Source organism: Phyllobates terribilis, unplaced genomic scaffold (assembly GCF_046119375.1).
Source record: "Phyllobates terribilis strain yellow unplaced genomic scaffold, ASM4611937v1 Scaffold_5__5_contigs__length_657084704, whole genome shotgun sequence".
Taxonomy (NCBI): domain Eukaryota; kingdom Metazoa; phylum Chordata; class Amphibia; order Anura; family Dendrobatidae; genus Phyllobates; species Phyllobates terribilis.
In genome coordinates, this window is record NW_027362765.1 from 410,291,629 (window position 1) to 410,305,402 (window position 13,774).

The 13,774-nt window shown below is 45.8% G+C and overlaps 1 protein-coding gene across 1 annotated transcript in view; it reads left to right on the forward strand.

Annotated features, from left to right (window-relative positions):
• The window catches only part of LRRC27 (leucine rich repeat containing 27), a 72,622-nt gene extending 59,120 nt beyond the window's left edge, over window positions 1-13,502 (forward strand). The window contains exons 9-11 of the mRNA XM_073685117.1: window positions 1,084-1,226; window positions 7,871-7,997; window positions 11,056-13,502. Coding sequence (XP_073541218.1) covers window positions 1,084-1,226; window positions 7,871-7,997; window positions 11,056-11,202 — 417 coding nt within the window. The 3' untranslated portion in view covers window positions 11,203-13,502. The remainder of the gene's footprint in view (window positions 1-1,083; window positions 1,227-7,870; window positions 7,998-11,055) is intronic.
• The last annotated feature ends 272 nt before the right edge of the window (window positions 13,503-13,774 follow it).

The following is a 13,774-nucleotide window of genomic DNA, read 5'->3' on the forward strand; positions in this document are numbered from 1 at the left end:
ACCCAACCAAACCAGATCTCACACTTTGCACTGACGAGGGGTAGCACCCTGAAACATGTGTCTGCAAATTGAGTATCTGGTTTGGCTTTTATCCTAAATCATATTGCAAGGCTCGTATAAAGGGTCTATATTGACTTTTAGAATTGCTGCTTCCAATAGGTGGCACTAAAGTTCTAGTCCTCTTCCTTTCTGGAGAGGCAGTTTGCATATTTAATTTCCCAGAGGAGCATTGCAAGGCTTAAAAATCTCCTCACCTTGACATGTCAGGCTTAACATGTCACTCTCTGAAAGGAGAAAAGTTACCCCTTGGATCTCAGTCAGACACTTCTCACATTTTGCACTGACTAGGGGCACTACCCTGAAACACGTGTCTGCAAATTGAGTATCTGGTTTGGCTTTCATCATAAGTCATATTGCAAGACTCGTTAAAGGGTCGATATTGACTTTTAGGATCACAGCTTCCAATAGGTGGCGCTAGCATTCTAGCCCTCTTCCTCTCTGAAGAGGCAATTTGCATATTAAATTTGTACCAAATGTTTTAATAAAAGCAGACTGAAACTGGCTTCAATAGAATAATAGATCGATAACTTTATATCTACCATTTTTGGCTGTCTTATTTATTATCAATGCAAACCCGTTTATCCATTATGGAATGGAGACATCTAGGTAAAATCTGCTAAAGGGATTTTTTGTGAATTATTGTTTTTAGCCCATTGATTTCCAAAGGTTAAAAAGAACAAACATGGGATTACTCACAATCCCCTGCTCCACCGCTGGCTCTCTGCTACTGCTTCCGGTCTTTATTTACAGGCTGTAACAGTTAGTTCATGTCTGTGGCACATGTGACCGCTGCAGCCAATCTCTAGGATCAGGCCCTCTGCATGCACCTCCTTAGTCACAGGGTAGACTTGCAGCTATACCAGTTCTGGCCTTAATTGGGAACCTGTTTTTTATTAATGTGTATTGATTGTTTTGTGACCTCCTGCATGCAATATATAACTTTTGTAGACTCGGGTGTGAATTAATATTCCCATAGAAATAACTTCTTTTTTCTCCGATCCCCCTGTCATTACACATGCTTAGGTGCTCACGACTGCTCCTCCATTCGCCACAGATCTGGACACATCCCAACACAGGAGTAGCTGGGATAAGCAGAAGAGTCGTCCAGTGGAAAAACAGGAAATGATGCCAAGGGTCACGTCTGTGAAAGAAATGGAGAAAGCAAGGTTTGTTTCATCAACAGCGACCATATTCAGGGTGTTAAAATGTAAACCACATCGTTAGATGCCCTGTGGTACGGCCTGGCGCATGCCTCGTCTGGATCATTTTCAAAGTCCCAAACAGGGAAATGGAAAGTTTCTGGCTGCACGTCTGCTCTAAGTATTTGCTGTGTCTTAATTATCTTGCTGCAGATTTCATTGCTTAGTTCCGAGTTATTGAGAGTCCGTAAAAATAAATAGCAACATTATTTCTTCAGTGTATGTCATAGAGAAAAATTGTAAAATCCATAAAGACATCTCCGGAGAGGAGACATATTTCCCCCCATTGAACATATGAGAGTAATTATAATTAGGAAAGTGAGGAAGAGATGACACTTCAACCTCCATTGAAGTAGGACCTCTTGCCGTGAACAGGTAATTACAACAGGGGCTCATCTAAGAGCCAGTCACTAAGTTTAGGATTCCTATACTCAGAGGTGGAGAATTCCTCAGGTATACAATTCCTGAGGCAAGAGCTTCCTCTGTTCAAAGGAATTATCTCAGATACTCTGGAGCCAGTGGTCAGTGAGATTATTGGGGTTTGCTTCAATCCGATATTAATGGGAGATATATTTTTGGCGAAGTGACGGACATAACACATACACTCACATCGCTAAATGTACGGCCTAACACTCCCAATTTAATATCGGGACGATGGATGATGCTATCCATGCTATGTTTCAAGGTAAAATCGTGATAGGAAACATGACAACAGTATCTCCCGCATGGGACCTCCTGGGGGCGATGATATCCTGAAAGTTGGGGATCTCATAATCTTCTAAAGACCTAGTAAATCCCACATCCAGTCTCCCCCATTTGAGCTCATATATACCTTATTGTTTTGTTCCCATTTTGTAACATCTTTGTATATTTTTTTATAAGCGCTACCTACCTTTCCAGATTAAAAATATGAAATTTAATATCTCCATTCCTCTTGCTCTCTAAACCACACCTCTGAAGCCATACGCTACCCGTCGAATGTCCAATTGGCCTGTAAAAATGATTGGTGGTGGCAGCTAGTTTTTCATGGGTTATTGGGAAGCTTGGCGGTGACCACACCGAAGTACATACCGTATTTTGCGAACTATAAGACGCACCGGACCATAGGACGCACCCCAAATTTAGAGGAGGGAAACAGGAAAAAAAAATTTATGTAAAAATGGGGGTCCATCTTATAGTCCGAATTTAGCTTACCGGGGGAAAGAGGATGGGCGGCACCGCAGGGTTACAGAAAGTAGAGTCCCCACTGCAGGAAGCCGGCGGCAGCAGGAATAGGGCGATGCTGCAGGCCCTGGGCTGGAGGCAGGGTGTATCCCGGCGGTGCTTGGCAGGAGCCATTGATCTCCCGACAGTAGGCTTCAGCAAAATGTCGGCGATGCGAAGCAGGAGCTGTACACATTGATCTCCTGGCGGTGGGCTTCAGGTAAATGGCTGTGGAGGCGGCGCACACGCAGATTTAGATCTCAGCTCGTCACTAAGCCAAGATCTAAATCTGCGCATGTTCCCTCCTCCTGTGATCCCACTCCACCACCAAACAAATAAAGTTGCACTCTGCAGTGTTAAAGCATGTAAACTTGAAATATATGAAATTTGTATAGCATTGCTGCTCTGGATAACAAGAAAAAAGGGAGATGCTTAGCACATAATTTGGCCAATCATGCATGCCCAACAACAAGGCGATCTCAGGTTTGCTGGGAACCTATCAAGTGTGAACACTCTCCTAGGCTAAAGCCTGCATTTATGGGTAGGTAAGATCCAGCTGCAATTAAAACCACCACAAGCTGGAGGGTGGAGTGCTTCAATCATCAGCCAATTGCGTAATTGTCTTGATGATCGGAGGTGGCGGAGTGCTTGTTCGTGATCATCTGGCAATGTTGATGAGATATCTGTGGGATCTCCTGGCTGTTCCCTGACCGCGTAGATTAGACCTGGGAAGTCGGGAGAAGAAAAAAAGTTTGCAGGATTTTTTTTCAATGCGAAATCATGAATTCTAATACGGTTCCTATAAACTAAATCAAAGGCTTCCATGGAGTCTGGATGAACCAGATGGTTTATTGTAAACTAATCAAAGGTCCAGGCCAGAGGTCAGCACTGGAAGGACCACAGATAAGACGACTAATGCAATGGATAACATAAGAGGCAGAATCTGAGTTTGAGTAGACCAGACAGATGTAGAATACAAAAACTAGAAATAACCACAATGTGCCAGCTGGAGTGATTCCTGACCAGTAGCCATTACATATATGCAGCACGAAGAGCACTTTGGAACAATCACCAACTTTTTGTAGGCTGTAACCCACTTGTAAACATATTGGGGGCAGATATATAAATGCAGGTAGGTTGTCAGTATCAGATTGGTGAGGGTACGACACCCAGCACCTCACTGATCAGCTGTCTTCAGCCCCGGCGGCTGGATGGAAGCATTGAACAAATCCACACAGCTCATCTCTGCGCACCATGTAGTGGTCATTCCCAGGTCTGCCGCACAGCTCCTATTCACTTCAGTAGGAGCGGACCTACTCAGCATGAGAAGGACCATTTCATTGATGTTCGGCTCCATTCACTATATTTACATCCGAGCTTAAAACAGCTGATCCTTAGACTGGATATTATTACAGCCAACGGACGTGTAGCAATCAATCAGACTTTTTATGATGTGTCTAATTGGGATGTAACAAACCATTAACCAACTTATTTTGGGCATGTTTACAATAGTCTATCCATTCCGCTCCTCACAATACCTAAAAACCCCCTGATAAGATGACAACAGAGAGTAAGAGAATAAGACTCAAGTTTCTTGCTTTTCTTTTTTTTATTACAAACCAATCTCACGCCAGCAATCGAGGGTCTGTCAAATCCGTTCTTAGGTTTCTTCTGCTCTCCTGTAATATCAGTCAGGAAACAGGATTTAAAGGGGTTTAAAAAAGTGGTCCATGGGTAGGCAGCGACTGAAATGAGCACAATAAGTAGCACTTGCTAGAGTTGATCAAAAGCATATGGAGGGTACCGGTCCAGTGGCCTCGTAAGTAGTTTGTGGCCGCTGTACCACAGCCCCGCAAATCTACCTACCGGCTTCCCCAGCGACTCTTCTGGTTAGTATGCCTCTCTCAACGTCATGACGTGCATGTTGCAAACATGATGTTGCACTGGGCCTACAAATCAGAAGAAGCATGGGCAGCACAGTGGCTCAGTGGTTATCACTGTAGCTTTGCAGCGCTGAGGTCCTGGGTTCAAATCCCACCAAGGACAACATCTGCAAGGAGTTTGTATGTTCTCCCTGTGTTTTTGTGGGTTTCCTTCAGGTTCTCCAGTTTCCTCCCACACTCCAAAGACATACTGATAGGGAATGTAGATTGTGAGCCCCAATGGGGACAGCGATAATGTCTGTAAAGCGCTGCGGAATTAATAGCACTATATAAGGGAGTAAAATAAATAAATAAGCCCTGTGCATGTCGACAGATAGAAGGAGGAAGCAGGAAGACCAAAGGCCACAGAAAAGGCATCGGACCAAGGTTCTGCAAATCTTTTTGATCAACTGGTAAATTTTGGTAATTATTAGTGATGAGCGAGCACTAAAATGCTCGGGTGCTCGAAGCTCTGGTCTAGCACATCGGAATACTCGGGTGCTCGACCCGAGCAACGAGCCCAATGTAAGTCTATGGGAAACTCAAACATTTTTCTGGCTGTCCCCCCCCCGGTGGTCTGCAGAAGTTCAAAAATTGCCCAAATCGATGGGAACAGTGCTCAATTAAACGTCAGGCAGGCAGGCACAATATTTAGGCAGACAGGCAGGCAGGGTATATAGGAGGGTACATGAAAAACATAGCAGGGCACTTGGAACACACTAGTGCCCTCCGATTTTCCTGCAACCGTGTCTTTAAAAAAGCTGGCCGGCAATTCATCAGCGGCATACATCTGTACCCGACAATTTAGAACAGAAAGAATAGAGCATCACACATAGATTAGATAGATAGAAACATGTCAGTCACATATATAATAAGTACAGTGATAGTGTTGATTGCTGTACTTGTCATTTAGTGTTAAAATAAAGGATTTATTAAAAAAAAAATTGGCATGGGGTTCCCCGTAATTTTAGTCTCTAGCGGAGGTTAAGCAGACTGCTGAGGCAGATGTTTGAAGCCTGGGAAGGGGCTAATACCCACGGAGCTTCCCAGGCTACTAATATCATCCCCCAGCTGAATACCTAGCCTTTACTAGCTACTAAAATGGGGGACCCCCCTATTTTAATAGCTAGCAAAGGCTAGGCAGACAGCTGGGGGCAGATATTAATAGCCCAGGAAGGGTGCCATGAATATTGGCCCCTTCCCAGGCTAGAAACACCAGCCGTCAGCCGCCCCAGAAATGGCGCATCCATGCACGTCACTGACAGCGTGGGAGAATTCTCATGCGCATGCGGTGTCGGAAAATGACGTCACTGCTTGAGCAGGAGAATTCTCCCACGCTGGGATGGCATTGAGATGGCAGGCTGGATGGTAGCAGAACGCTGCCATCCAGCTTGTCATCCTTCAGAGACATTGCCTGCGCTCCGCAGTGTCTCTGAAGGATGGCATGCTGGATGGCAGCGTTCTGCTACCTTCCAGCCTGCCATCTCAATGCCGTCCCAGCATGGGAAAATTCTCCTGCTCAAGCGGTGATGTCATTTGCCGGCACCGCAAGCGCAGGAGAATTCTCCCACGCTGTCAGTGACGTGCATGAGGTGAGCTGAGTTCATTGGACATGAACTCGGCTCATCTGGATGCCGTCACAGCCAGACACTGAGGAGCTTCTCAGTGTCTGCGGCATGGCAAGCTGGATGGCAGCGTTCTGCTGCGATCCAGCCTGTCATGTCAATGTAGCAGAGCTGAAGCCGTCCTGGGAACCATGGAAAGGTAAGGATGATGTTGGTTTATTATTTTACTTTTATTGCAGGAGATCGTTGGCTTCAGCTGGAATGGGCGTGATGGTAAGTAGAGTTTAATTTAGAACAATAAAGAATTGTGTCTTTATTTCAATTAAAGGACTTTATTCTGGGTGTTTGTGTTTTTTTTTAACTTTCACTATGGGGTTAGTAATGGGGGCGTCTTATAGACGCCTCTCCATTACTAACCTGGGCTTGATGTCAGCTGGCATTATAAGCTGACATCAACCCCAGCTCTATTACCCCACTGCCACCGCTACAGGGCAGTGGGAAGAGCGAGGCTAAGTGCCAGAATTGGCGCATCCAATGGATGCGCCATTTCTGGGGCGGCTGACGGCTGGTGTTTCTAGCCTGGGAGGGGGCCAATATTCATGGCACCCTTCCTGGGCTATTAATATCAGCCCCCAGCTGTCTGCCTAGCCTTTGCTAGGGGGGACCCCACGTCATTCTTTGGGGAGGGTCCCCCATTTTAATAGCTAGTAAAGTCTAGGTATTCAGCTGGGGGCTGATATTAATAGCCCAGGAAGCTCGGTGGGTATTACCCCCTTCCCAGGCTTCAAACATCTGCCCCAGCCGTCTGCTTAACCTCCGCTAGAGACTAAAATTACGGGGAACCCCACGCCAATTTTTTTTTTAATAAATCCTTTATTTTAACACTAAATGACAAGTACAGTAACCAACACTGTCACTGTACTTATTATATATGTGACTGACATGTTTCTATCTATCTAATCTGTGTGTGATGCTCTATTCTTTCTGTTCTAAATTGTTGGGTACCGGTGTATGCCGCTGATGAATTGCCGGCTTTTCATGTTTCACTGTGAGCACTGTTCCCATCGATTTGGGCAATCGCTGTAATGCCACAACCACCATGGCTGTGACATTACAGTGAGTGGCAGACAATCCCTGCATGATTGGTGCTCTAAATAGCGCCAAACATGCAGGGCAGGGACCCGAGTTCCCGCCCGAGCATCGCGCAAGTACTTGGCGAGCTCCGAGCATCTTGAGTACTGAGATGCTCGGGCGAGTACCGAGCAGTGACGAGCATGCTCGCTCATCACTAGTAATTATCCATCGAAGCTCCTGCCCCTCCAGCGCCGCCTCTCTGCTGTTCTCTTTTTTTTCTTTACAGGGTTGCCACAGTTGCGTCCCATCTACAACGTGTCTGCTGCCGCCAATCACTGGACCCAGCAGTCATGCTAAGGTAGAGAGCAGTGATTGGCTACAGCAGTCTCGTGTTGTAGAATGGACATGACTTCTGCAGTCTTCTCAACAAATACCGGTGTGGACTAGAGGAAAGGCGTCACTTGGGTGCATTAGGGCTTAAGTGGGTAAGTACTGCTTTTATTTTTTTCAAGCCTCTCTCGCGTCCCTTTTTCATTTTATTTTTGGGGGGTAAAATGTCCTCTTTAATTACACTGATAACAAATTATGATTTTTTTTATATATGGCAGAATTAGTTTGCATAGCCTGAGTCAATGCTCCAAAGCGTACTTCGCTATTATACCAGCGTGCACGTTCATACACAGTGACATTCATGCCAGTCTGTAATAAGGGCTGTTTATTGATGGATTTTCTGACAGACCGTCCCTTTGGCATGTATCCCAAAAACAAAATAGGCCAATGTTGTCTGTTATAAGACAAGAAGACCATTGTGCCATAAATTAGTAATCTGTCTTTTTTATACGCGTAGAGCCTCTAGAGACCTCCGACTGGAACACCGCATCAAACAACATATCCAGACCATGCAGGAGAGGAAGAAAAACCCCAAGCGTTCAGCGCAGGAAGAAATGGAGGCAGCAAGGAAAGAATTAGAAGTGGTGAGTCACGCTCCAGTTCACTAAACTGGGGAATTGCCTTCACACATAATCGTCTATATAATCCTCACTGAGACAGTAAGACCACAATGACTTATGTGTATGTAAGCAGGTCAGAACTTGAGTGAGTAGCCCTTTGACCCTTAAAGGGAATCTGTCACCAGGCTTTTGCTACCTACTCTGAGAGCAGCATGATGTAGATGAAGAGACTCCGATTCCAGCAATGTGTCACTTACTGGTCTACTTGCTGTAGTTTTTATAAGATCACAGTTTTATCAGCAGGAGATTATCACTAGAGGACTAGTAAACCTGCTGCCATGTAGTCTAACCACGCCCCCACCACTGATTGGCAGCTTAGTGTGGGCAGGGTTATACAGAGCTCAGCATTCAGAGAACTGATAGATCTGCAGCAGAGAAAACAGGGATTTTATTAAAACTTCAGCAAAGAGCCAAGCAAGTGACACATAGCTGGAATTAGAGCCTCTGCCCCTACATCAGGCTGCTCTCAGATGGGGTAGATAAAACCTGGTGACTGATTGCTTTGAACTCTTCTCCAAGCTTTCGGATAGTGCATTGACTGACACACACTGCAGGGTTAATGGGGAGAAAAGTCAGTGTGGAACAGAGCGGCATCAGAGAAGCTGCTGCAGACAAGCACAGACTTTGTCGGTCCTGTGACATCTGGACAGCACAGACATCACTTCCGACGCCGGACACTGAGGCCGCCTGCGCTGGATCCGACAGATTGTAACAATCCATGACAAAGGAAAAAAAATGACAACCCCTGTAATGGTTATGCAGCAATATGCAGGCACAGATCTTGTTGGTAACACGTCACCATGGAGGCACTGATCTTGGCGGTTATCCTTCTCTCCATCTATCTTATCTATGGTTTCAAGTATAGAGAGTGGGGCAGCTTCCACTACTGAATGAGCATGTTGCTTCTTTTAACCCCTTCATGGTTTCCGAAATTTGAAGTGGTTAAAAGACGTCACGCAAGATGGAACATCTGCACAGCAATGTTGTTTTGACATTGGTGTGCATTCTGTTCATTTTATAGGGCGCTTTTGCGGCCCTTGGTCTGCCTAAAAAAAAAATTCTGTGTTATCATACCCTCATATAGCAATCCCACACAGCTTCCTAGGCCTGTTTATCGCAAGTATATTTAAGAATTTGGCCATATACCTATTCATAATATCTATAGTTTCTTTTTTTGTCTAAACAGGAGTAGATTTGATATCATTTATTGACCATATGTTGGATAGAGGGACGAACTCAGCTGTATGCATATTACTACCTGTTTTCTTAATTATTTGTATTCCCTAACTAGTTTCAGAAAATTTGCCACAACTTTGCCATAAACTGGGAGCCGTCTTTATTAACCGCTTCTGACTTTATGGGTGGGAGCTTCTTTGGGTGGAATCTCCTTGCTGTGTTCTCTTCATGGGTGCACCCTCCCATCCCTCTTCTCTTCTTTGGTGTAGTCTCTTTGCTCAGTTCTCCTCATGGATGCAGCCTCCCATCCCTCTTCTCTTCTTTGGTGTAGTCTCTTTGCTCAGTTCTCTTCATGGATGCAGCCTCCCATCCCTCTTCTCTGGTAGGTTGGAGTCTACTAGCTCTGTTCTCTACATGGGTGTAGCCTCCCATCTCTCTTTTCTTCTTGGGTAGAGTCTCCTAGCTCTGTTCTCTTCATGGGTGCAGCCTCCCATCCTTCTTTTCTTCTTGGGTGGAGTCTATTTTCTCTGTTCTCTTCATGGGGGCATCCTCCCATCCCTCTTCTCTTCTTTGGTGAAGTCTCTTTGCTCTGTTCTCTTCATGGGTGCAGCCTCTCATTCCTCTTTTCTTCTTGGGTAGAGTCTCTTTGCTCTGTTCCCTTTATGGATGGAGTCTCCCATGCCTCTTCTCATCTAGAGTGGAGTCTCCTTGTTCTGTTCTCTTCATGGGTGCATCCTTCCATCCCTCTTCTCTTGTAGGGTGGCATCTCTTTGCTCTGTTCTCTTCAAGGGTGGAGCCTCCCATTCCTCTTCTCTTCTAGAGTGGAGTCTCCTTGCTCTATTCTCTTCATGCGTGCAGCTTCCCATCCATCTTCTCTGCCAGGGTGGAGGCTCCTTGCTCTGTTCTCTTCATGCGTGGAGCCACTTATCCTCTTCTCTTCTTGGGTGGAATCTCCTTGCTGTGTTCTCTTCATGGGTGCATCTTCCCATCCCTCTTCTCTTCTTTGGTGTAGTCTCCTTGCTTTGTTCTCTTCATGGATGCAGCCTCCCATCCCTCTTCTCTTCTTGTGTGGAGTCTCCTTGCTCTGTTCTCTTCATGGGTGCATCTTCCCATCCCTCTTCTCTTCTTTGGTGTAGTCTCCTTGCTTTGTTCTCTTCATGGATGCAGCCTCCCATCCCTCTTCTCTTCTTGTGTGGAGTCTCCTTGCTCTGTTCTCTTCATGGGTGCACCCTCCCATCCCTCTTCTCTTCTTGTGTGGAGTCTCCTTGCTCTGTTCTCTTCATGTGTTCAGCCTCCCATCCCTCTTCTCTTCTTGTGTGGAGTCTCCTTGCTCTGTTCTCTTCATGTGTTCAGCCTCCCATCCCTCTTCTCTTGTAGGGTGGAGTCTCCTAGCTCTTTTCTCTACATGGGTGTAGCCTCCAATCCCTATTTTCTTATAGGGTGGAGTCTCCTAGCTCTGTTCTCTTCATGGGTGCAGCCTCTCATCTCTCTTCTCTTCTATGGTGGAGTCTCTTTGTTCTGTTCTCTTCATGGGTGGAACCTCCCATCCCTCTTCTCTTGTAGGGTGGAGTCCCCTTGCTCTGTTCTCTCCATGGATGGAGCCTCACTGCCCTGTTCTCAGCCTCTATTCATACTAAAGTATTTGACTTCAAAAGTAAACTGTCAAGACAAGATTCAGTAGTCAGTGAGACAGGGAGTGATGACATCTGAGTGACAGATGCCGAGGGGAAAATATTGTAAGCAGAAGAGGGAAAATGGCTACAATAATGCTCCCGGACGTGTCCTGTCTGTTACAGTGGTCATTTTTGTTGTATTCCTTAACTATTTTTCATGTCTATATTTCAAGGCTTCGTTGCTTCAAGCAGAAATATTACAGAGAAAACGAGAACAAGATGCAGAATTGGAATATCGATTTACTGCTTTCATGGGTGATGTTTCCCCGAATGATATACCAGGAAGAGGACCACAAAACATATTTGCAATGACATTGTGATATATATTATATATTGTTTTTAAAACAAAATTTTGATTGTAATTTTCTTCTCACATTCAAACTACAAAACGTGGAACACAGACTATTCTGTACTGACCAGATTGTGAAATTATAACAGTCTACTTTTTCCATCTTCAATTTATCCTTACATGCCTGTTAAAAAAACAATTTTGGTGCATCTTTTGTGAGTTTCTGTTGTGCTGTTCCTCTGTGATTTCTCCTGTAAATGTATGAAAACATATTGGATATTATCATCCCACTTGTCAATAGAATGTGTCCAGTGGAGTAACTAGTGCCCGATGAGCCTCCCCATCCTGGTTTATATACATGTTCTTCATCCTGGCCCCATATATACACACTGCTCATAAAAATAAAGGGAACACTTAAAAAACAGAATATAACTCCAAGGAAATCAAACTTCTGTGAAATCAAACTGTCCACTTAGGAAGCAACACTGATTGACAATCAATTTCACATGCTGTTGTGCAAATGGAATAGACAATAGATGGAAATTATTGGCAATTATCAAGACACACTCAATAAAGGAGGTGTTCTGCAGGTGGGGACCACAGACCACATCTCAGTACCAATGCTTTCTTGGTCACTTTTGAATATTGGTTGTGTTTTCACACTCTTGGTAGCACAAGACGAACTCTACAACCCACAGAAGTTTCTCAGGTAGTGCAGCTCATCCAGGATGGCACATCAATTCGAGCTGTGGCAAGAAGGTTTGCTGTGTCTGTCACCGTAGTGTCCAGAGGCTGGAGGCGCTACCAGGAGACAGGCCAGTACACCAGGAGACGTGGAGGGGGCCGTAGGAGGGCAACAACCCAGCAGGAGGACCGCTATCTCCGCCTTTGTGCAAGGAGGAACAGGAGGAGCACTGCCAGAGCCCTGCAAAATGACCTCCAGCACGTCACAAATGTGCATGTGTCTGCTCAAACGGTTAGAAACCGACTCGATGAGGGTGGTATGAGGGCCCGACGTCCACAGATGGGGGTTGTGCTCACAGCCCAACACCGTGCAGGACGCTTGGCATTTGCCACAGAACACCAGGATTGGCAAATTCGCCACTGGCGCCCTGTGCTCTTCACAGATGAAAGCAGGTTCACACTGAGCACATGTGACAGACGTGACAGAGTCTGGAGACGCCGTGGAGAGCGATCTGCTGCCTGCAACATCCTTCAGCATGACCATTTTGGCAGTGGGTCAGTAATGGTGTGGGGTGGCATTTCTTTGGAGGGCCGCACAGCCCTCCATGTGCTCGCCAGAGGTAGCCTGACTGCCGTTAGGTACCGAGATGAGATCCTCAGACCCCTTGTGAGACCATATTCTGGTGCGGTTGGCCCTGGGTTCCTCCTAATGCAGGACAATGCCAGACCTCATGTGGCTGGAGTGTGTCAGCAGTTCCTGCAAGATGAAGGCATTGAAGCTATGGACTGGCCCGCCTGTTCCCCAGACCTGAATCCGATTGAGCACATCTGGGACATCATGTTTCGCTCCATCCACCAACGTCACGTTGCACCACAGACTGGTTGGTGGATGCTTTAGTCCAGGTCTGGGAGGAGATCCCACAGGAGACCATCCGCAACCTCATCAGGAGCATGCCCAGGCGTTGTAGGGAGGTCATACAGGCACGTGGAGGCCACACACAATACTGAGCCTCATTTTGACTTGTTTTAAAGACATTACATCAAAGTTGGATCAGCCTGTAGTGTGTTTTTCCATTTTAATTTTGGGGGTGACTCCAAATCCAGGCCTCCATTGGTTAATAAATTTGATTTCCATTGATGATTTTTGTGTGATTTTGTTGTCAGCACGTTCAACTTTGTACAGAACAAAGTATTCAATGAGAATATTTCATTCATTCAGATCTAGGATGTGTTATTTGAGTGTTCCCTTTATTTTTTTGAGCAGTATATAAATATTGTAGGGTTCGGTACTCACTTAGCCGCATTAGAGGTAGGCACGGGACACTGTCTCTTTAATATGTCCAAGGCAAGTTTATTATGCTGCATAAACCGCACTTCCAGAAGTAAACAAAAGAAAACCTTGTCAGGCACAGTGTAACAAAAACAGAAAGTAAACAGCCCATCCAGTATGGCGGGTTCACCCGCTCACGGTCACGGTCAGAGTCTTTTTGCCACAAACACTCTGGAGGTCTCCAAGTCTCCAGTCACAGACACTGAATGAGATACTTGGTCTCCATTTTATACACACGCCCTGGGGTGGGGATATGTGAGCAGCCAATCCCCCCCATCTCTTATGGTTGCTCGAAAAAAAACGGCCCTGATACGCCCTATTAACCCTCTCAGCACTATGTGTGCTGGAGCATGCTTTCCCGGTTTCACATCACTGAAGCTACCAACCTCAGCGACACATATCTCCCCTCAAGGACATGTCCAGCGGCCCTCTTACAATATATATATATATGCCCCCCATCCTGGTATATGTCCCCCTTATCCTGAGCCCCATCCTGGTATAGATGTCCCCCTTATCTTGGGCCCCACCCTGGTATAGATGTCCCCATCTTGGTATATACATCTCCCATCCTAGTATATATGTCCCCCAT